We start from the raw sequence: 22502 nt of genomic DNA on the forward strand, positions 1-22502 counted from the left end.
GGCTAACGAACAGACAATAGACGTTTAGCCAGGCGAGGTAATTCAGGATGAAGAAATAATGAGGCTATATAGCCACATGTACACTTTCTTTGGCTATTTGTGCTATATCAAATACAAATATTGTAACTATTCTTTCTGATAATTACGTAAAAAATATTTAGAAAATAATTTAAGAACCTTATGTTTTGACTACTACTGATTGGACAGTCGTTTTGACTGACCCAATCACATCCGGCTCCACTCCATCTCCATTTAATTGAACTAGTACAGCCGCACAAGACAGATTGAAGCAACTTTTCTTCACCGCAAGACCGAGCAGGACATTTTTGCTAATCTTGGCGTGGCACGTTGTCATCATATTATTTTGGTAACCCCCAGCAAAATTCCGTAAGTTATCAAGAAGTTCATTACCTTGTCTAAACGTTTTGGTTAGATGATAATTTTCAGCTAAGTGAGTGCGAATCATGAGAATGTACTGGAGCGCGTGGTTCTTGCTGGTCAATGCGAGTTGCATAAGCTTCACGCGCCATTAATAGCAATATTTGTTAGATGGATACTTTATTTTCATCTACAATATTTGTTAGATGAAGTAAATGAAACTATATTTTCAAAATGGACCTTTTCAGCTTGCTAGATTCAGCCATTGTTCATGGTTAACGTAACGAGCAAGCAGGCGTACTTGCAAAATTAGATCTGATTAGCGACCATTATTTTGCTACTGTTACCTAACCTAACACTAACCATTTTAGAATGTAGTCAAACGAATGTGCTTGTTTAACGTACAGTAATGAGTTGTATTTGTGTAAATCGGTTGCTACTCAGAATAGTTTACACTGCCTGATAGTGTTGGCGTTTCAGAGCTACTTGCCATCCAGTGAGCTCCAAAGTCGATAAGCGTTTGATATATTTGGACAAAGGATTTCACGAAATTTGCTGAACCTGACCTTTTCTAAGCAAGTGGAGTCTCAAAGAACCCTATATGATGCCTAAAGATTCCCCTAAGAACCCCTCTAAAATTATTAGTTCTTTGAGGGACCAAGAAATATGGGAAAAAATAATTTACACTTGGTTCCCCATGTTGTGTACTCAGAAATAATAGCTGAGGCCAATTCATCCACCCCTGTTGAAAGTAATTACTCTAATATAGTCACTGAGGGGCGATGCTGTATATAATCAACACAGCTACAATTTTCACTCTGTTTTGTTTTTTAAATATTCCAGAAAAACACCTAGTTGAAAGGACTGTGCACGAAAGATGAACTTTAACCTTGAGTTGTGCTTTTAATTATTTGTATTTTTTTTACTCTCTCAGAAAACAAAGTAGATGGCCCAACACATCTGATGTTCACAGAATGCATGTGTGAGGAGATCTTTCCTAAAATGAATGACCACGTCCAATAACTGCACAGGATACCCTAAGAGTAAGTGACAACTTTTACATAACTGTAAAAAAAATTACATAATTTTGTTTTTCCAGGATGAACGTTTTGAATCAGTCCCGAAACAAATTCAAAAAGGAGAGACTGCCTCTTTTTGTAGTAGAAGTGGCAAAAATTACTCCTCTCCAAGTACTGGATGAAAAGGACTTGCGGATGTGCCTGAATCAGTTACTGATTCAGCACTGAAAAAGCAAAGGCAGTAAGTAATGATGGTGTTTGTGTACGTGTGCATATGTTTCATGGGAATACACATCAATAATGATTCTTGTTTTGCACAGAAATAACATAATACATTTCCTTTAGGTGCTTATCACCTTGTTGGTGGAGTCCATTTTTAAAATGGACCCAAAGGTGGATATAATCCTGGCCTTGATGTGATCCAGCCTGATGATGTCCCGTCCGTTAACAGACAGGAGCCACCGCCTGGTGGGGACATCAAGAGGCTCCGGGGGCTCCTGTCAGGCCACTGGGAAGAGGTGGGGCTGGTCTACAAAGGCAGCACATTCCCCAAGTAGTCACCCAGGCGGTCCAACCGCTCCTCAGTGTGGTTCTCCCTCAGCTGTTTGACCAGACGGATTGGGCTGTGGCCAAGCGTTAGGGTATCCACTGGTGGCAACTAATGTCTCTCCCTGGTGTTGGGGTGCAGCAACTGCTGGGCGGACATTGGCTGGGTCCAAAGGCTTGGAAGCCACAGGGAGAAGACCAGGCAGGTCTGCCGTTGTGCCACTGGATGAGGGTGGTCTGGTTCACCTCCACCAGCTGCAGAGTTGTCGCCTGCATTATGGCCCCATTGGTCAGAACCAGCTGCCGTATTTTGCAGTAGTCCTGCAAAATGAGAGTCCATCTTGTCAGCGTCCCCTTCCCCTTCTTCTTGGGACTCCTGTGGATGGAACAGAGCCTGACAAAGATGGCCTCCACAAGACGGCAGCAGTCTGGTCACTGGGCAGGTGAAGCAGTGGAACTGAGGGCACACCGCTTCAGACTGTCCACACCTGGAGTGAACTCTGCCTTCTTTTTAGGAGACCTGAACCTCCCTGTGGTAAGCCTGTCCTGGTGCCTGGATGCCAACACCACCCTCTGCTTATCATAGTCCACAAGGTTCTCCCACAGACCCACAATGTTGCTGACCTATGAGGGAAAGGAAAACAATCATTCATAATATGAAGCATTGAAATGTTTAAATCTAGGCATGGGTTTGTTTACAATCATTTTAAATAACAAATAATATTGCTGACCTGCTGGTTGTTTAGGGTCGGTCTGGTTCCTCAGCTCCACCAAACACTCAGCCAGGCTATCCACACGATCCATGCCTGGCCTGTTGTGCTCATCCACGGCCTGAAACATTAATGTGACTTTAGTGCCGGATACATAAACAGGCTATATATTTATATTCTTATGTGGATGTTATTCAATTATGTTTAAATGAACATTAACATACCCACTGCTCTTCAGGCACCTGAGGTGTGACAGCTGGTGGACTGGAAGCAGGCTGTGGAGTGGTGGAGGTGGCAGGCTGGGGACCAGAGGGAGCAGGACTGGAAGCAGAGGGAGCAGGCTGGTGACCAGAGGGAGCAGGCTGGTGACCAGAGGGAGCAGGACTGGAAGCAGAGGGAGCAGGACGGTGACCAGAGGGAGCAGGACGGTGACCAGAGGGAGCAGGACGGTGACCAGAGGGAGCAGGCTGGTGACCAGAGGGAGCAGGCTGGTGACCAGAGGGAGCAGGACTGGAAGCAGAGGGAGCAGGACTGGAAGCAGAGGGAGCAGGACGGTGACCAGAGGGAGCAGGACGGTGACCAGAGGGAGCAGGACGGTGACCAGAGGGAGCAGGACGGTGACCAGAGGGAGCAGGCTGGTGACCAGAGGGAGCAGGCCTGGAAGCAGAGGGAGCAGGCCTGGAAGCAGAGGGAGCAGGCCTGGAGACAAGAGGGAGCAGGCCTGGAGACAAGAGGGAGCAGGCCTGGAGACAAGAGGGAGCAGGCCTGGGGACAAGAGGGAGCAGGCCTGGGGACAAGAGGGAGCAGGACTGGAAGCAGAGGGAGCAGACCGGGGACAAGAGGGAGCAGACCGGGGACAAGAGGGAGCAGACCGGGGACAAGAGGGAGCAGACCGGGGACAAGAGGGAGCAGGACTGGAAGCAGAGGGAGCAGACCGGGGACAAGAGGGAGCAGGACTGGAAGCAGAGGGAGCAGGACTGGAAGCAGGACTGGAAGCAGAAGGAGCAGGACTGGAAGCAGAGGGAGCAGACTGGAAGCAGAGGGAGCAGACTGGAAGCAGAGGGAGCAGACTGGAAGCAGAGGGAGCAGACTGGAAGCAGAGGGAGCAGACTGGAAGCAGAGGGAGCAGACTGGAAGCAGAGGGAGCAGACCGGGGACAAGAGGGAGCAGACCGGGGACAAGAGGGAGCAGACCGGGGACAAGAGGGAGCAGGACTGGAAGCAGAGGGAGCAGACCGGGGACAAGAGGGAGCAGGACTGGAAGCAGAGGGAGCAGGACTGGGAGCAGGACTGGAAGCAGAAGGAGCAGGACTGGAAGCAGAGGGAGCAGACTGGAAGCAGAGGGAGCAGACTGGAAGCAGAGGGAGCAGACCGGGGACAAGAGGGAGCAGACCGGGGACAAGAGGGAGCAGACCGGGGACAAGAGGGAGCAGGACTGGAAGCAGAGGGAGCAGACCGGGGACAAGAGGGAGCAGGACTGGAAGCAGAGGGAGCAGGACTGGGAGCAGGACTGGAAGCAGAAGGAGCAGGACTGGAAGCAGAGGGAGCAGACTGGAAGCAGAGGGAGCAGACTGGAAGCAGAGGGAGCAGACCGGGGACAAGAGGGAGCAGACCGGGGACAAGAGGGAGCAGGACTGGAAGCAGAGGGAGCAGGACTGGAAGCAGAGGGAGCAGGACTGGAAGCAGAGGGAGCAGGACTGGAAGCAGAGGGAGCAGGACAGCTGGTGGTGGAGATGTCATCCAGAAGACTACCAACTGTGGAGTCCAGTGTGAATTCCTCAAAGCCTTCATCTTCCTCCTCCTCCGTCCATGGCCAGGTCCTCCAGCAGCTGGTCAGTCTCCTCTGTGTCGGGGTCCACACTCTGCAAAGGCTGCCCTGTCTGACGTAGCAGATAGTCCATGCCTTAGAAGTAAGAGAAATACAATAAAATGCAAATCAGCATGCACAGAAAGACATGGAAAATATGAACAGAGAATGTTTCTAAAGAATCCTAATTCCAAGAACAAAATCCTTATTTTGCTTGATATAGGGTAACTTACCAGTGTACTTGGTTGGGGGGCGGAAAGAGGACACATATTTCTGGCCAAACACCTTCATGCTGTTTTCGTTCACACAGTGAGGAGGGTTTGGTGGAGAGGGATGCAGCAGCTCGGTCCTGATTCCAAGAGGCTCTGGGGGCTCCTGGCAGGCCACTGGGAAGAGGCTGGGCTGGTCCACAAAAGCAGCACATTCGCCAAAATAGTCAGCCAGGCGGTCCAACCACTCCTCACTATGGTTCTCCCTCAGCTGCTTGACCAGACGAGTTGGGCTGTTGCCCAGGGTTCGCTCTCTTAGCATGCAGATGACCCGTACGTCACATGCATACCTTCATGAAAAAAACAAAGACTGTTTTCACGTATTTGTTCAAATGTTGTCAAAGACCTGCATACCAGAGTAAACATCATTATTTCACACAATGTAATTACAACATTAAAGAAGATGTGGATAAAAGCTCACTTGCGCGTCAAGATCAGCCGGAACTTCCTCCGGCAAGGCAGGTCCAGCTGGTCCAGGACAGTCTGACTGGTGGCCAGATGGTTGAGGCGACACACAGTGCACCTGAGTGTCTCCGTCACCATCAGGTAGTACCTGTCGATGTCCAGGACCTTGCGTGCCCTCTTGTGGACACCATATCCTGTCAACTGCTTACCACAGGTGGGACAGATCACCCTCACCTTCCACAGGTGGTAGGGCATCCACGCCAGGAGCCGGTGAGTAAAAAAGCGGTCTGGTGTTGGAGCCTGATGATAAATCAGGGAGGGGACTGGTGGCTCATACCAGAGCTTGACATCTGGCCGCAGCTTGCCAGCATGGAACAAAGTAGAAGCAATCCACCGCTGATCTTGAACAGGGATTGTCTTCATCATTTCCACAGGCAGCCAGAATGGAGCAGGGCCAGGAGCAGGGCCACGAGCAGGGCCAGGAGCTGAGAGCTCATGCTCATCCTAATTCAAAACAAGAATCAATAAATATAATAACTCATTATCATTGCAACATTACCATCATAACATTCTAAAAGGAGATATCAAAATGCAGAGCACTTACAATAGCCTGGGAGAAGGCACCAGTGGCGGAGGTCCTCACAGAGGCCGTAGCAGGGCTGGAAGGGGGCTGGGAGAAAGGGGAGGTGGTCCTCACAGAGGCCGTAGCAGGGCTGGAAGGGGGCTGGGAGAAAGGGGAGGTGGTCCTCACAGAGGCCGTAGCATGGCTGGAAGGGGGCTGGGAGAAAGGAAAATAGCACAATGATATTGTGTAATGTGTTGATAACAGTAATTAACAATAGTCTCTGTGAGACTCATATTCACTAGAAAGCTCAGCATATTTACTTGAACAGCTTTCCTGACCACATTCACGTTTGGCTTAGCTGTGGCACCTTGCGAACCTCCAAACCGTGATTTAGTAAACTAAAAGAGAAGGAAAAATACACAATACACAATGAAAGAAATGCACCAATGTGAGAAATATGTATTATATCACAGCAAAGTGATTAAGAGATTGTTTGGGACTTACACTGTTGACCTATATGACCATGTAAAATATGAATTCAAATGTACCATTGATAAGTTCATGGTGGGCCGCGGGGTGCCAGGAGCAGCCGAGGAGGCAGGAGCAGCAGAGGGGGCAGGAGCAGTTGCAGGGGAAATGGCAGAGGCATGTGCTGGTCTACTGGGAAGCTGTTAAAACGGTACAAAACAAAAATGCAGCAGCCCTCAAGAATGTGATATATTTTCATCAGGAATAAAGCCAATTTTACATTACCCTCTGCTGGTGAAATCCACATGAACATGTCTGTGGTCCACCAAACAGGCTCGTCTGTCCACGCGTTTGCAGGGGACACCTCTATCTGTAACAATTGAAAACATTTATAAGAAGCTACGTTTAGTCATCTGATGTTCCTGTGGCTGCATACAATGATACTTGACAAACCAAAGCTACCCTTCATTAGTAGTGAAGGCATAATAACAAGTATATCTGGAAATAATACTGTGTAATTACAAATGCCATCTACCTGTTTTTCTGTTATCTTTTGGCAAAATACATACCTTCTGGAAGAGGTCATACCACCTTTTCTGCCTTGGGGCAGGCCAGTTGCCCGCATCAGCAGGCCAAACCCCAGAGGAAGCAAATCTCCTCAAGCGGGACATCCACTCCCCATCCCCCATGGCCTTGTGCGTCTTTGATTTAGACATCTTAACTGAATGGCATGATTTGATCACATCACCATAACAATTACATAACACACTTAATCTAAACTAGGCAAACTAATAGAAATGTTAGGCTACAAAAAAAGTGCATGCTTGGAAAAGGACTCAAAATACTAGCAATGAAGCTAAATGAGAGCATCATGTCAAATTAGTCTCCTCAATCTAGCTAAGTCCTAAATGTGACATCAGCTAGTTAGGCTTAATAGTGTGGATGTTTCTTTCTAATTTATGACAATGCAGACGATTTATTCTAACAATATGCTAGCCAGCTGACATATCATTTCGTTACATGACGACATTTAACTCATTGGATGGCTCAGTGGCATTCACGTCAACAAGAAAGTTATATAGCAGATTATATCATATGGTCGCTATGACAGACCTCATGTCACCAATTGTGACAGCTTTATTTATGAACTAAGACGCGTCCGACATTGAAGTTAAATTAACACAATCCTTACTGTAACATTCGCTAACGGCAACGACGCGCCCCACAGCTAACATGCGCTAGCGAAAGTGCCTAGCTTAAATATATGTGCGACTTAATCTCAGAATTAGCGATCGCTATTCAGTTATACCCATTAAAGTATAACCAACATGTTAATTGTTACCTTGTATACGAAACAAATCCATGAAAAGCCCCAAGAAAAATTTGACAGTTACCTTCTCCAAGTCGCTATCACGATCTCTCACTTACTGTTCTTGGAGGCGGTCGATGGTTGGTTGTGTCCATAATGAAAATGGAATGGCGCCACAGTATTGGACAGCGAAACATGGATTTGTGAGATGTGATTTGCTAAACAAAATGGAATTTAAGGGCAATAATTGGACTGAGAAAATGGAGTGGAGATTTGTGATTGGCTGTATAAAATGGAATTGTGATAAATGATTGGCTTTAGAAAATGGAATTAAAAGGTGATGATTGGACATTTTTTGACATACTATCTTGACCGAGGTAGCGCCACAGAGTCGCTGTGTACAGGAATATGTTGCTCTGATGAACGGGGATAGCAGGCCCTACAGGGTTTACAAAACCACCCCAGGTTCCATATGTGGTCAAAATAGCAACATTTGACGATCGCACCGCTTCAAATTCCAGTTCTAAAGCATGTTAGTTAGCTCTGACAAGGGAGAGCGGTGCAGGTCAAAGAAGGCCCAAAAAAGGGCTACGTAATACTTGCCGGTCAAAGCCGTTTCACAACAATGTGCAGCACTAACGGAATAACAGCGTCCCCGGGGGTGAGATCCAACCGCCAACCTTTAGATTAACAGTGTAACACGCAAAGCTGCAGCGGCAAAGAGAGGCACAATGTCGCTCTGATGAAGGAGGATAGCAGGCTCTACAGGGTTGACAAAAGGCCCACACCTTCCAAGGGTGGTCCAAATAAAGACATTTGACGATTTGCTCCTGCTTCTAATTCCAGTGCTAAAGCAGGCTAATTTGCTCCGACGAGGGAGAGCAGTGCGGGTCAACGGCCGACTACAGAAAGTGAGCAGGGCCCGAATCCATGAAACGTAACACTGGCCGGACATTGGCCTTTCACACGAATGAGAAGCACGAAGGGAAAACTGTCGTCCCCGGGTGGGCTCGAACCACCAGCCTTTAGATTAACAGTCTAACGCGCTAACCAATTGCGCCACAGAGACTTAAAAGGAGCTAATATTTCACGCTGCAGAAATGTGATTTCAGACGTTATGGGATTTACAAAAGCACCTCAAGTTACTTTATGGGATTTACAAAACCACCTCAAGTTCCAAGAAACAGCAGTTTAACGTGCTAAACAACTGCGCCACAGAGACCTACAACAGCCAGATGTTTCATTGTGATGAAGCGGGATATAGGGCTCTAAAGGGTTTACAGAACCACCTCGAATAGCATTGGGTGGTGAAAATAGCAACATCTGACAATCGCAGCGCTTGAAATTCCAGCGCTAAAGCATGCCAGTTATCTCAGACATGGGAGAGCAGGGCAATTCAAAGCACGATCGGCCACAGAAAGTAAGCAGGCCCAAATCGTGGTGAGGTAACACGGGCCAAGATAGCAGGCTCTACAGGGTTTCAAAGCCGCTTCACGTGTATGAGCAGCACAAACGGAAAACCTTCGTCCCTGGGTGGGCTCGAACCACCAACCTTTAGATTAACAGTCTAACGCGCTAACCAATTGCGCCACAGAGACGCTGTGTACAGGAATATGGTGCTCTGATGAACGGGGATAGCAGGCCCTACAGGGTTTACAAAACCACCTCAGGTTCCATATGTGGTCAAAATAGCAACATTTGACGATCGCACCTCTTCAAATTCCAGTTCTAAAGCATGTTAGTTAGCTCTGACAAGGGAGAGCGGTGCAGGTCAAAGAAGGCCCAAAAAAGGGCTACGTAATACTTGCCGGTCAAAGCCGTTTCACAACAATGTGCAGCACTAACGGAATAACAGCGTCCCCGGGGGTGAGATCCAACCGCCAACCTTTAGATTAACAGTGTAACACGCAAAGCTGCAGCGGCAAAGAGAGGCACAATGTCGCTCTGATGAAGGAGGATAGCAGGCTCTACAGGGTTGACAAAAGGCCCACACCTTCCAAGGGTGGTCCAAATAAAGACATTTGACGATTTGCTCCTGCTTCTAATTCCAGTGCTAAAGCAGGCTAATTTGCTCCGACGAGGGAGAGCAGTGCGGGTCAACGGCCGACTACAGAAAGTGAGCAGGGCCCGAATCCATGAAACGTAACACTGGCCGGACATTGGCCTTTCACACGAATGAGAAGCACGAAGGGAAAACTGTCGTCCCTGGGTGGGCTCGAACCACCAGCCTTTAGATTAACAGTCTAACGCGCTAACCAATTGCGCCACAGAGACTTAAAAGGAGCTAATATTTCACGCTGCAGAAATGTGATTTCAGACTTTATGGGATTTACAAAAGCACCTCAAGTTACTTTATGGGATTTACAAAAGCACCTCAAGTTCCAAGAAACAGCAGTTTAACGTGCCAAGATAGCAGGCTCTACAGGGTTTCAAAGCCGCTTCACGTGTATGAGCAGCACAAACGGAAAACCTTCGTCCCTGGGTGGGCTCGAACCACCAACCTTTAGATTAACAGTCTAACGCGCTAACCAATTGCGCCACAGAGACGCTGTGTACAGGAATATGGTGCTCTGATGAACGGGGATAGCAGGCCCTACAGGGTTTACAAAACCACCTCAGGTTCCATATGTGGTCAAAATAGCAACATTTGACGATCGCACCTCTTCAAATTCCAGTTCTAAAGCATGTTAGTTAGCTCTGACAAGGGAGAGCGGTGCAGGTCAAAGAAGGCCCAAAAAAGGGCTACGTAATACTTGCCGGTCAAAGCCGTTTCACAACAATGTGCAGCACTAACGGAATAACAGCGTCCCCGGGGGTGAGATCCAACCGCCAACCTTTAGATTAACAGTGTAACACGCAAAGCTGCAGCGGCAAAGAGAGGCACAATGTCGCTCTGATGAAGGAGGATAGCAGGCTCTACAGGGTTGACAAAAGGCCCACACCTTCCAAGGGTGGTCCAAATAAAGACATTTGACGATTTGCTCCTGCTTCTAATTCCAGTGCTAAAGCAGGCTAATTTGCTCCGACGAGGGAGAGCAGTGCGGGTCAACGGCCGACTACAGAAAGTGAGCAGGGCCCGAATCCATGAAACGTAACACTGGCCGGACATTGGCCTTTCACACGAATGAGAAGCACGAAGGGAAAACTGTCGTCCCTGGGTGGGCTCGAACCACCAGCCTTTAGATTAACAGTCTAACGCGCTAACCAATTGCGCCACAGAGACTTAAAAGGAGCTAATATTTCACGCTGCAGAAATGTGATTTCAGACTTTATGGGATTTACAAAAGCACCTCAAGTTCCAAGAAACAGCAGTTTAACGTGCCAAGATAGCAGGCTCTACAGGGTTTCAAAGCCGCTTCACGTGTATGAGCAGCACAAACGGAAAACCTTCGTCCCTGGGTGGGCTCGAACCACCATCCTTTAGATTAACAGTCTAACGCGCTAACCAATTGCGCCACAGAGACGCTGGGTACAGGAATATGGTGCTCTGATGAATGGGGATAGCAGGCCCTACAGGGTTTACAAAACCACCTCAGGTTCCATATGTGGTCAAAATAGCAACATTTGACGATCGCACCTCTTCAAATTCCAGTTCTAAAGCATGTTAGTTAGCTCTGACAAGGGAGAGCGGTGCAGGTCAAAGAAGGCCCAAAAAAGGGCTACGTAATACTTGCCGGTCAAAGCCGTTTCACAACAATGTGCAGCACTAACGGAATAACAGCGTCCCCGGGGGTGAGATCCAACCGCCAACCTTTAGATTAACAGTGTAACACGCAAAGCTGCAGCGGCAAAGAGAGGCACAATGTCGCTCTGATGAAGGAGGATAGCAGGCTCTACAGGGTTGACAAAAGGCCCACACCTTCCAAGGGTGGTCCAAATAAAGACATTTGACGATTTGCTCCTGCTTCTAATTCCAGTGCTAAAGCAGGCTAATTTGCTCCGACGAGGGAGAGCAGTGCGGGTCAACGGCCGACTACAGAAAGTGAGCAGGGCCCGAATCCATGAAACGTAACACTGGCCGGACATTGGCCTTTCACACGAATGAGAAGCACGAAGGGAAAACTGTCGTCCCTGGGTGGGCTCGAACCACCAGCCTTTAGATTAACAGTCTAACGCGCTAACCAATTGCGCCACAGAGACTTAAAAGGAGCTAATATTTCACGCTGCAGAAATGTGATTTCAGACTTTATGGGATTTACAAAAGCACCTCAAGTTCCAAGAAACAGCAGTTTAACGTGCCAAGATAGCAGGCTCTACAGGGTTTCAAAGCCGCTTCACGTGTATGAGCAGCACAAACGGAAAACCTTCGTCCCTGGGTGGGCTCGAACCATCAACCTTTAGATTAACAGTCTAACGCGCTAACCAATTGCGCCACAGAGACGCTGGGTACAGGAATATGGTGCTCTGATGAATGGGGATAGCAGGCCCTACAGGGTTTACAAAACCACCTCAGGTTCCATATGTGGTCAAAATAGCAACATTTGACGATCGCACCTCTTCAAATTCCAGTTCTAAAGCATGTTAGTTAGCTCTGACAAGGGAGAGCGGTGCAGGTCAAAGAAGGCCCAAAAAAGGGCTACGTAATACTTGCCGGTCAAAGCCGTTTCACAACAATGTGCAGCACTAACGGAATAACAGCGTCCCCGGGGGTGAGATCCAACCGCCAACCTTTAGATTAACAGTGTAACACGCAAAGCTGCAGCGGCAAAGAGAGGCACAATGTCGCTCTGATGAAGGAGGATAGCAGGCTCTACAGGGTTGACAAAAGGCCCACACCTTCCAAGGGTGGTCCAAATAAAGACATTTGACGATTTGCTCCTGCTTCTAATTCCAGTGCTAAAGCAGGCTAATTTGCTCCGACGAGGGAGAGCAGTGCGGGTCAACGGCCGACTACAGAAAGTGAGCAGGGCCCGAATCCATGAAACGTAACACTGGCCGGACATTGGCCTTTCACACGAATGAGAAGCACGAAGGGAAAACTGTCGTCCCTGGGTGGGCTCGAACCACCAGCCTTTAGATTAACAGTCTAACGCGCTAACCAATTGCGCCACAGAGACTTAAAAGGAGCTAATATTTCACGCTGCAGAAATGTGATTTCAGACTTTATGGGATTTACAAAAGCACCTCAAGTTCCAAGAAACAGCAGTTTAACGTGCCAAGATAGCAGGCTCTACAGGGTTTCAAAGCCGCTTCACGTGTATGAGCAGCACTAAGGGAAAACCGTCGTCCCTGGGTGGGCTCGAACCATCAACCTTTAGATTAACAGTCTAACGCGCTAACCAATTGCGCCACAGAGACGCTGGGCACAGGAATATGTTGCTCTGATGAACGGGGATAGCAGGCCCTACAGGGTTTACAAAACCACCTCAGGTTCCATATGTGGTCAAAATAGCAACATTTGACGATCGCACCTCTTCAAATTCCAGTTCTAAAGCATGTTAGTTAGCTCTGACAAGGGAGAGCGGTGCAGGTCAAAGAAGGCCCAAAAAAGGGCTACGTAATACTTGCCGGTCAAAGCCGTTTCACAACAATGTGCAGCACTAACGGAATAACAGCGTCCCCGGGGGTGAGATCCAACCGCCAACCTTTAGATTAACAGTGTAACACGCAAAGCTGCAGCGGCAAAGAGAGGCACAATGTCGCTCTGATGAAGGAGGATAGCAGGCTCTACAGGGTTGACAAAAGGCCCACACCTTCCAAGGGTGGTCCAAATAAAGACATTTGACGATTTGCTCCTGCTTCTAATTCCAGTGCTAAAGCAGGCTAATTTGCTCCGACGAGGGAGAGCAGTGCGGGTCAACGGCCGACTACAGAAAGTGAGCAGGGCCCGAATCCATGAAACGTAACACTGGCCGGACATTGGCCTTTCACACGAATGAGAAGCACGAAGGGAAAACTGTCGTCCCTGGGTGGGCTCGAACCACCAGCCTTTAGATTAACAGTCTAACGCGCTAACCAATTGCGCCACAGAGACTTAAAAGGAGCTAATATTTCACGCTGCAGAAATGTGATTTCAGACTTTATGGGATTTACAAAAGCACCTCAAGTTCCAAGAAACAGCAGTTTAACGTGCCAAGATAGCAGGCTCTACAGGGTTTCAAAGCCGCTTCACGTGTATGAGCAGCACAAACGGAAAACCTTCGTCCCTGGGTGGGCTCGAACCACCAACCTTTAGATTACAGAGACTTAAAGGGAGCTAATATTTCACGCTGCAGAAATGTGATTTCAGACTTTATGGGATTTACAAAAGCACCTCAAGTTACTTTATGGGATTTACAAAACCACCTCAAGTTCCAAGAAACAGCAGTTTAACGTGCTAAACAACTGCGCCACAGAGACCTACAACAGCCAGATGTTTCATTGTGATGAAGCGGGATATAGGGCTCTAAAGGGTTTACAGAACCACCTCGAATAGCATTGGGTTGTGAAAATAGCAACATCTGACAATCGCAGCGCTTGAAATTCCAGCGCTAAACCATGCCAGTTATCTCAGACATGGGAGAGCAGGGCAACTCAAAGCACGATCGGCCACAGAAAGTAAGCAGGCCCAAATCGTGGTGAGGTAACACGGGCCAAGATAGCAGGCTCTACAGGGTTTCAAAGCCGCTTCACGTGTATGAGCAGCACAAACGGAAAACCTTCGTCCCTGGGTGGGCTCGAACCATCAACCTTTAGATTAACAGTCTAACGCGCTAACCAATTGCGCCACAGAGACGCTGGGTACAGGAATATGGTGCTCTGATGAATGGGGATAGCAGGCCCTACAGGGTTTACAAAACCACCTCAGGTTCCATATGTGGTCAAAATAGCAACATTTGACGATCGCACCTCTTCAAATTCCAGTTCTAAAGCATGTTAGTTAGCTCTGACAAGGGAGAGCGGTGCAGGTCAAAGAAGGCCCAAAAAAGGGCTACGTAATACTTGCCGGTCAAAGCCGTTTCACAACAATGTGCAGCACTAACGGAATAACAGCGTCCCCGGGGGTGAGATCCAACCGCCAACCTTTAGATTAACAGTGTAACACGCAAAGCTGCAGCGGCAAAGAGAGGCACAATGTCGCTCTGATGAAGGAGGATAGCAGGCTCTACAGGGTTGACAAAAGGCCCACACCTTCCAAGGGTGGTCCAAATAAAGACATTTGACGATTTGCTCCTGCTTCTAATTCCAGTGCTAAAGCAGGCTAATTTGCTCCGACGAGGGAGAGCAGTGCGGGTCAACGGCCGACTACAGAAAGTGAGCAGGGCCCGAATCCATGAAACGTAACACTGGCCGGACATTGGCCTTTCACACGAATGAGAAGCACGAAGGGAAAACTGTCGTCCCTGGGTGGGCTCGAACCACCAGCCTTTAGATTAACAGTCTAACGCGCTAACCAATTGCGCCACAGAGACTTAAAAGGAGCTAATATTTCACGCTGCAGAAATGTGATTTCAGACTTTATGGGATTTACAAAAGCACCTCAAGTTCCAAGAAACAGCAGTTTAACGTGCCAAGATAGCAGGCTCTACAGGGTTTCAAAGCCGCTTCACGTGTATGAGCAGCACAAACGGAAAACCTTCGTCCCTGGGTGGGCTCGAACCACCAACCTTTAGATTACAGAGACTTAAAAGGAGCTAATATTTCACGCTGCAGAAATGTGATTTCAGACTTTATGGGATTTACAAAAGCACCTCAAGTTACTTTATGGGATTTACAAAACCACCTCAAGTTCCAAGAAACAGCAGTTTAACGTGCTAAACAACTGCGCCACAGAGACCTACAACAGCCAGATGTTTCATTGTGATGAAGCGGGATATAGGGCTCTAAAGGGTTTACAGAACCACCTCGAATAGCATTGGGTTGTGAAAATAGCAACATCTGACAATCGCAGCGCTTGAAATTCCAGCGCTAACCATGCCAGTTATCTCAGACATGGGAGAGCAGGGCAACTCAAAGCACGATCGGCCACAGAAAGTAAGCAGGCCCAAATCGTGGTGAGGTAACACGGGCCAAGATAGCAGGCTCTACAGGGTTTCAAAGCCGCTTCACGTGTATGAGCAGCACAAACGGAAAACCTTCGTCCCTGGGTGGGCTCGAACCATCAACCTTTAGATTAACAGTCTAACGCGCTAACCAATTGCGCCACAGAGACGCTGGGTACAGGAATATGGTGCTCTGATGAACGGGGATAGCAGGCCCTACAGGGTTTACAAAACCACCTCAGGTTCCATATGTGGTCAAAATAGCAACATTTGACGATCGCACCTCTTCAAATTCCAGTTCTAAAGCATGTTAGTTAGCTCTGACAAGGGAGAGCGGTGCAGGTCAAAGAAGGCCCAAAAAAGGGCTACGTAATACTTGCCGGTCAAAGCCGTTTCACAACAATGTGCAGCACTAACGGAATAACAGCGTCCCCGGGGGTGAGATCCAACCGCCAACCTTTAGATTAACAGTGTAACACGCAAAGCTGCAGCGGCAAAGAGAGGCACAATGTCGCTCTGATGAAGGAGGATAGCAGGCTCTACAGGGTTGACAAAAGGCCCACACCTTCCAAGGGTGGTCCAAATAAAGACATTTGACGATTTGCTCCTGCTTCTAATTCCAGTGCTAAAGCAGGCTAATTTGCTCCGACGAGGGAGAGCAGTGCGGGTCAACGGCCGACTACAGAAAGTGAGCAGGGCCCGAATCCATGAAACGTAACACTGGCCGGACATTGGCCTTTCACACGAATGAGAAGCACGAAGGGAAAACTGTCGTCCCTGGGTGGGCTCGAACCACCAGCCTTTAGATTAACAGTCTAACGCGCTAACCAATTGCGCCACAGAGACTTAAAAGGAGCTAATATTTCACGCTGCAGAAATGTGATTTCAGACTTTATGGGATTTACAAAAGCACCTCAAGTTCCAAGAAACAGCAGTTTAACGTGCCAAGATAGCAGGCTCTACAGGGTTTCAAAGCCGCTTCACGTGTATGAGCAGCACTAACGGAAAACCGTCGTCCCTGGGTGGGCTCGAACCATCAACCTTTAGATTAACAGTCTAACGCGCTAACCAATTGCGCCACAGAGACGCTGGGCACAGGAATATGTTGCTCTGATGAACGGGGATAGCAGGCCCTACAGGGTTTACAAAACCACCTCAGGTTCCATATGTGGTCAAAATAGCAACATTTGACGATCGCACCTCTTCAAATTCCAGTTCTAAAGCATGTTAGTTAGCTCTGACAAGGGAGAGCGGTGCAGGTCAAAGAAGGCCCAAAAAAGGGCTACGTAATACTTGCCGGTCAAAGCCGTTTCACAACAATGTGCAGCACTAACGGAATAACAGCGTCCCCGGGGGTGAGATCCAACCGCCAACCTTTAGATTAACAGTGTAACACGCAAAGCTGCAGCGGCAAAGAGAGGCACAATGTCGCTCTGATGAAGGAGGATAGCAGGCTCTACAGGGTTGACAAAAGGCCCACACCTTCCAAGGGTGGTCCAAATAAAGACATTTGACGATTTGCTCCTGCTTCTAATTCCAGTGCTAAAGCAGGCTAATTTGCTCCGACGAGGGAGAGCAGTGCGGGTCAACGGCCGACTACAGAAAGTGAGCAGGGCCCGAATCCATGAAACGTAACACTGGCCGGACATTGGCCTTTCACACGAATGAGAAGCAGGAAGGGAAAACTGTCGTCCCTGGGTGGGCTCGAACCACCAGCCTTTAGATTAACAGTCTAACGCGCTAACCAATTGCGCCACAGAGACTTAAAAGGAGCTAATATTTCACGCTGCAGAAATGTGATTTCAGACTTTATGGGATTTACAAAAGCACCTCAAGTTCCAAGAAACAGCAGTTTAACGTGCCAAGATAGCAGGCTCTACAGGGTTTCAAAGCCGCTTCACGTGTATGAGCAGCACAAACGGAAAACCTTCGTCCCTGGGTGGGCTCGAACCACCAACCTTTAGATTACAGAGACTTAAAAGGAGCTAATATTTCACGCTGCAGAAATGTGATTTCAGACTTTATGGGATTTACAAAAGCACCTCAAGTTACTTTATGGGATTTACAAAACCACCTCAAGTTCCAAGAAACAGCAGTTTAACGTGCTAAACAACTGCGCCACAGAGACCTACAACAGCCAGATGTTTCATTGTGATGAAGCGGGATATAGGGCTCTAAAGGGTTTACAGAACCACCTCGAATAGCATTGGGTTGTGAAAATAGCAACATCTGACAATCGCAGCGCTTGAAATTCCAGCGCTAAACCATGCCAGTTATCTCAGACATGGGAGAGCAGGGCAACTCAAAGCACGATCGGCCACAGAAAGTAAGCAGGCCCAAATCGTGGTGAGGTAACACGGGCCAAGATAGCAGGCTCTACAGGGTTTCAAAGCCGCTTCACGTGTATGAGCAGCACAAACGGAAAACCTTCGTCCCTGGGTGGGCTCGAACCATCAACCTTTAGATTAACAGTCTAACGCGCTAACCAATTGCGCCACAGAGACGCTGGGTACAGGAATATGGTGCTCTGATGAACGGGGATAGCAGGCCCTACAGGGTTTACAAAACCACCTCAGGTTCCATATGTGGTCAAAATAGCAACATTTGACGATCGCACCTCTTCAAATTCCAGTTCTAAAGCATGTTAGTTAGCTCTGACAAGGGAGAGCGGTGCAGGTCAAAGAAGGCCCAAAAAAGGGCTACGTAATACTTGCCGGTCAAAGCCGTTTCACAACAATGTGCAGCACTAACGGAATAACAGCGTCCCCGGGGGTGAGATCCAACCGCCAACCTTTAGATTAACAGTGTAACACGCAAAGCTGCAGCGGCAAAGAGAGGCACAATGTCGCTCTGATGAAGGAGGATAGCAGGCTCTACAGGGTTGACAAAAGGCCCACACCTTCCAAGGGTGGTCCAAATAAAGACATTTGACGATTTGCTCCTGCTTCTAATTCCAGTGCTAAAGCAGGCTAATTTGCTCCGACGAGGGAGAGCAGTGCGGGTCAACGGCCGACTACAGAAAGTGAGCAGGGCCCGAATCCATGAAACGTAACACTGGCCGGACATTGGCCTTTCACACGAATGAGAAGCACGAAGGGAAAACTGTCGTCCCTGGGTGGGCTCGAACCACCAGCCTTTAGATTAACAGTCTAACGCGCTAACCAATTGCGCCACAGAGACTTAAAAGGAGCTAATATTTCACGCTGCAGAAATGTGATTTCAGACTTTATGGGATTTACAAAAGCACCTCAAGTTCCAAGAAACAGCAGTTTAACGTGCCAAGATAGCAGGCTCTACAGGGTTTCAAAGCCGCTTCACGTGTATGAGCAGCACAAACGGAAAACCTTCGTCCCTGGGTGGGCTCGAACCACCAACCTTTAGATTACAGAGACTTAAAAGGAGCTAATATTTCACGCTGCAGAAATGTGATTTCAGACTTTATGGGATTTACAAAAGCACCTCAAGTTACTTTATGGGATTTACAAAACCACCTCAAGTTCCAAGAAACAGCAGTTTAACGTGCTAAACAACTGCGCCACAGAGACCTACAACAGCCAGATGTTTCATTGTGATGAAGCGGGATATAGGGCTCTAAAGGGTTTACAGAACCACCTCGAATAGCATTGGGTTGTGAAAATAGCAACATCTGACAATCGCAGCGCTTGAAATTCCAGCGCTAAACCATGCCAGTTATCTCAGACATGGGAGAGCAGGGCAACTCAAAGCACGATCGGCCACAGAAAGTAAGCAGGCCCAAATCGTGGTGAGGTAACACGGGCCAAGATAGCAGGCTCTACAGGGTTTCAAAGCCGCTTCACGTGTATGAGCAGCACAAACGGAAAACCTTCGTCCCTGGGTGGGCTCGAACCATCAACCTTTAGATTAACAGTCTAACGCGCTAACCAATTGCGCCACAGAGACGCTGGGTACAGGAATATGGTGCTCTGATGAACGGGGATAGCAGGCCCTACAGGGTTTACAAAACCACCTCAGGTTCCATATGTGGTCAAAATAGCAACATTTGACGATCGCACCTCTTCAAATTCCAGTTCTAAAGCATGTTAGTTAGCTCTGACAAGGGAGAGCGGTGCAGGTCAAAGAAGGCCCAAAAAAGGGCTACGTAATACTTGCCGGTCAAAGCCGTTTCACAACAATGTGCAGCACTAACGGAATAACAGCGTCCCCGGGGGTGAGATCCAACCGCCAACCTTTAGATTAACAGTGTAACACGCAAAGCTGCAGCGGCAAAGAGAGGCACAATGTCGCTCTGATGAAGGAGGATAGCAGGCTCTACAGGGTTGACAAAAGGCCCACACCTTCCAAGGGTGGTCCAAATAAAGACATTTGACGATTTGCTCCTGCTTCTAATTCCAGTGCTAAAGCAGGCTAATTTGCTCCGACGAGGGAGAGCAGTGCGGGTCAACGGCCGACTACAGAAAGTGAGCAGGGCCCGAATCCATGAAACGTAACACTGGCCGGACATTGGCCTTTCACACGAATGAGAAGCACGAAGGGAAAACTGTCGTCCCTGGGTGGGCTCGAACCACCAGCCTTTAGATTAACAGTCTAACGCGCTAACCAATTGCGCCACAGAGACTTAAAAGGAGCTAATATTTCACGCTGCAGAAATGTGATTTCAGACTTTATGGGATTTACAAAAGCACCTCAAGTTCCAAGAAACAGCAGTTTAACGTGCCAAGATAGCAGGCTCTACAGGGTTTCAAAGCCGCTTCACGTGTATGAGCAGCACAAACGGAAAACCTTCGTCCCTGGGTGGGCTCGAACCACCAACCTTTAGATTACAGAGACTTAAAAGGAGCTAATATTTCACGCTGCAGAAATGTGATTTCAGACTTTATGGGATTTACAAAAGCACCTCAAGTTACTTTATGGGATTTACAAAACCACCTCAAGTTCCAAGAAACAGCAGTTTAACGTGCTAAACAACTGCGCCACAGAGACCTACAACAGCCAGATGTTTCATTGTGATGAAGCGGGATATAGGGCTCTAAAGGGTTTACAGAACCACCTCGAATAGCATTGGGTGGTGAAAATAGCAACATCTGACAATCGCAGCGCTTGAAATTCCAGCGCTAAAGCATGCCAGTTATCTCAGACATGGGAGAGCAGGGCAACTCAAAGCACGATCGGCCACAGAAAGTAAGCAGGCCCAAATCGTGGTGAGGTAACACGGGCCAAGATAGCAGGCTCTACAGGGTTTCAAAGCCGCTTCACGTGTATGAGCAGCACAAACGGAAAACCTTCGTCCCTGGGTGGGCTCGAACCACCAACCTTTAGATTAACAGTCTAACGCGCTAACCAATTGCGCCACAGAGACGCTGGGTACAGGAATATGGTGCTCTGATGAATGGGGATAGCAGGCCCTACAGGGTTTACAAAACCACCTCAGGTTCCATATGTGGTCAAAATAGCAACATTTGACGATCGCACCTCTTCAAATTCCAGTTCTAAAGCATGTTAGTTAGCTCTGACAAGGGAGAGCGGTGCAGGTCAAAGAAGGCCCAAAAAAGGGCTACGTAATACTTGCCGGTCAAAGCCGTTTCACAACAATGTGCAGCACTAACGGAATAACAGCGTCCCCGGGGGTGAGATCCAACCGCCAACCTTTAGATTAACAGTGTAACACGCAAAGCTGCAGCGGCAAAGAGAGGCACAATGTCGCTCTGATGAAGGAGGATAGCAGGCTCTACAGGGTTGACAAAAGGCCCACACCTTCCAAGGGTGGTCCAAATAAAGACATTTGACGATTTGCTCCTGCTTCTAATTCCAGTGCTAAAGCAGGCTAATTTGCTCCGACGAGGGAGAGCAGTGCGGGTCAACGGCCGACTACAGAAAGTGAGCAGGGCCCGAATCCATGAAACGTAACACTGGCCGGTCATTGGCCTTTCACACGAATGAGAAGCACGAAGGGAAAACTGTCGTCCCTGGGTGGGCTCGAACCACCAGCCTTTAGATTAACAGTCTAACGCGCTAACCAATTGCGCCACAGAGACTTAAAAGGAGCTAATATTTCACGCTGCAGAAATGTGATTTCAGACTTTATGGGATTTACAAAAGCACCTCAAGTTACTTTATGGGATTTACAAAACCACCTCAAGTTCCAAGAAACAGCAGTTTAACGTGCTAAACAACTGCGCCACAGAGACCTACAACAGCCAGATGTTTCATTGTGATGAAGCGGGATATAGGGCTCTAAAGGGTTTACAGAACCACCTCGAATAGCATTGGGTGGTGAAAATAGCAACATCTGACAATCGCAGCGCTTGAAATTCCAGCGCTAAAGCATGCCAGTTATCTCAGACATGGGAGAGCAGGGCAACTCAAAGCACGATCGGCCACAGAAAGTAAGCAGGCCCAAATCGTGGTGAGGTAACACGGGCCAAGATAGCAGGCTCTACAGGGTTTCAAAGCCGCTTCACGTGTATGAGCAGCACAAACGGAAAACCTTCGTCCCTGGGTGGGCTCGAACCACCAACCTTTAGATTAACAGTCTAACGCGCTAACCAATTGCGCCACAGAGACGCTGTGTACAGGAATATGTTGCTCTGATGAACGGGGATAGCAGGCCCTACAGGGTTTACAAAACCACCTCAGGTTCCATATGTGGTCAAAATAGCAACATTTGACGATCGCACCTCTTCAAATTCCAGTTCTAAAGCATGTTAGTTAGCTCTGACAAGGGAGAGCGGTGCAGGTCAAAGAAGGCCCAAAAAAGGGCTACGTAATACTTGCCGGTCAAAGCCGTTTCACAACAATGTGCAGCACTAACGGAATAACAGCGTCCCCGGGGGTGAGATCCAACCGCCAACCTTTAGATTAACAGTGTAACACGCAAAGCTGCAGCGGCAAAGAGAGGCACAATGTCGCTCTGATGAAGGAGGATAGCAGGCTCTACAGGGTTGACAAAAGGCCCACACCTTCCAAGGGTGGTCCAAATAAAGACATTTGACGATTTGCTCCTGCTTCTAATTCCAGTGCTAAAGCAGGCTAATTTGCTCCGACGAGGGAGAGCAGTGCGGGTCAACGGCCGACTACAGAAAGTGAG

General features: G+C 48.3%; 2 protein-coding genes and 15 non-coding genes across 17 annotated transcripts; 1 reads left to right on the forward strand and 16 right to left on the reverse strand.

The window, feature by feature from the left end:
* The first annotated feature begins 2745 nt into the window (after positions 1-2745).
* Positions 2746-5141, forward strand: LOC117593989 (golgin subfamily A member 6-like protein 2). Its single transcript, XM_034290815.1, has 3 exons — positions 2746-2752; positions 3300-4562; positions 4770-5141. Exons 1-3 carry the CDS (start codon positions 2746-2748, stop codon positions 4985-4987), a joined length of 1488 nt encoding a protein of 495 aa, XP_034146706.1. The 3' UTR covers positions 4988-5141.
* A 4-nt stretch (positions 5142-5145) lies between these two features.
* On the reverse strand, positions 5146-6705 carry LOC105008423. Its single transcript, XM_034290816.1, has 5 exons — positions 6452-6705; positions 6247-6366; positions 6019-6096; positions 5738-5911; positions 5146-5637 (listed from the first exon to the last, which is right to left on the reverse strand). The coding sequence occupies exons 2-5, from the start codon at positions 6259-6261 to the stop codon at positions 5146-5148; spliced, it is 759 nt and encodes a 252-aa protein (XP_034146707.1). The 5' UTR covers positions 6262-6366; positions 6452-6705.
* Positions 6706-8999: 2294 nt separating this feature from the next.
* trnan-guu lies at positions 9000-9073 on the reverse strand. The gene has a single exon. It is a non-coding gene; the product is annotated as a tRNA-Asn (tRNA).
* A 602-nt stretch (positions 9074-9675) lies between these two features.
* On the reverse strand, positions 9676-9749 carry trnan-guu. Its single transcript has one exon. It is a non-coding gene; the product is annotated as a tRNA-Asn (tRNA).
* Positions 9750-9948: 199 nt separating this feature from the next.
* Positions 9949-10022, reverse strand: trnan-guu. The gene has a single exon. It is a non-coding gene; the product is annotated as a tRNA-Asn (tRNA).
* A 602-nt stretch (positions 10023-10624) lies between these two features.
* Positions 10625-10698, reverse strand: trnan-guu. Its single transcript has one exon. It is a non-coding gene; the product is annotated as a tRNA-Asn (tRNA).
* An 843-nt stretch (positions 10699-11541) lies between these two features.
* trnan-guu lies at positions 11542-11615 on the reverse strand. Its single transcript has one exon. It is a non-coding gene; the product is annotated as a tRNA-Asn (tRNA).
* An 843-nt stretch (positions 11616-12458) lies between these two features.
* Positions 12459-12532, reverse strand: trnan-guu. Its single transcript has one exon. It is a non-coding gene; the product is annotated as a tRNA-Asn (tRNA).
* Positions 12533-13375: 843 nt separating this feature from the next.
* trnan-guu lies at positions 13376-13449 on the reverse strand. Its single transcript has one exon. It is a non-coding gene; the product is annotated as a tRNA-Asn (tRNA).
* A 1343-nt stretch (positions 13450-14792) lies between these two features.
* Positions 14793-14866, reverse strand: trnan-guu. The gene has a single exon. It is a non-coding gene; the product is annotated as a tRNA-Asn (tRNA).
* Positions 14867-16208: 1342 nt separating this feature from the next.
* trnan-guu lies at positions 16209-16282 on the reverse strand. The gene has a single exon. It is a non-coding gene; the product is annotated as a tRNA-Asn (tRNA).
* An 843-nt stretch (positions 16283-17125) lies between these two features.
* On the reverse strand, positions 17126-17199 carry trnan-guu. The gene has a single exon. It is a non-coding gene; the product is annotated as a tRNA-Asn (tRNA).
* Positions 17200-18542: 1343 nt separating this feature from the next.
* Positions 18543-18616, reverse strand: trnan-guu. The gene has a single exon. It is a non-coding gene; the product is annotated as a tRNA-Asn (tRNA).
* A 1343-nt stretch (positions 18617-19959) lies between these two features.
* trnan-guu lies at positions 19960-20033 on the reverse strand. Its single transcript has one exon. It is a non-coding gene; the product is annotated as a tRNA-Asn (tRNA).
* Positions 20034-20700: 667 nt separating this feature from the next.
* On the reverse strand, positions 20701-20774 carry trnan-guu. The gene has a single exon. It is a non-coding gene; the product is annotated as a tRNA-Asn (tRNA).
* Positions 20775-21376: 602 nt separating this feature from the next.
* On the reverse strand, positions 21377-21450 carry trnan-guu. Its single transcript has one exon. It is a non-coding gene; the product is annotated as a tRNA-Asn (tRNA).
* A 455-nt stretch (positions 21451-21905) lies between these two features.
* On the reverse strand, positions 21906-21979 carry trnan-guu. Its single transcript has one exon. It is a non-coding gene; the product is annotated as a tRNA-Asn (tRNA).
* Positions 21980-22502: the final 523 nt, after the last annotated feature.

Source organism: Esox lucius, chromosome 24, assembly GCF_011004845.1.
Source record: "Esox lucius isolate fEsoLuc1 chromosome 24, fEsoLuc1.pri, whole genome shotgun sequence".
NCBI classification, from domain to species: domain Eukaryota; kingdom Metazoa; phylum Chordata; class Actinopteri; order Esociformes; family Esocidae; genus Esox; species Esox lucius.

What these genes read in the sequence shown, in the direction of transcription:
- LOC105008423 (XM_034290816.1), bottom strand. An exon ending in TGGTCAGGAAAGCTGTTCAA is followed by an intron (nt 5,912 to 6,018) that starts GTAAATATGCTG and finishes CCTTTCTCCCAG; the next exon opens with CCCCCTTCCAGCCATGCTAC. An exon ending in GTGCCTTCTCCCAGGCTATT is followed by an intron (nt 5,638 to 5,737) that starts GTAAGTGCTCTG and finishes GTTTTGAATTAG; the next exon opens with GATGAGCATGAGCTCTCAGC.
- LOC117593989 (XM_034290815.1), top strand. An exon ending in AGATAGTCCATGCCTTAGAA is followed by an intron (nt 4,563 to 4,769) that starts GTAAGAGAAATA and finishes TCGTTCACACAG; the next exon opens with TGAGGAGGGTTTGGTGGAGA.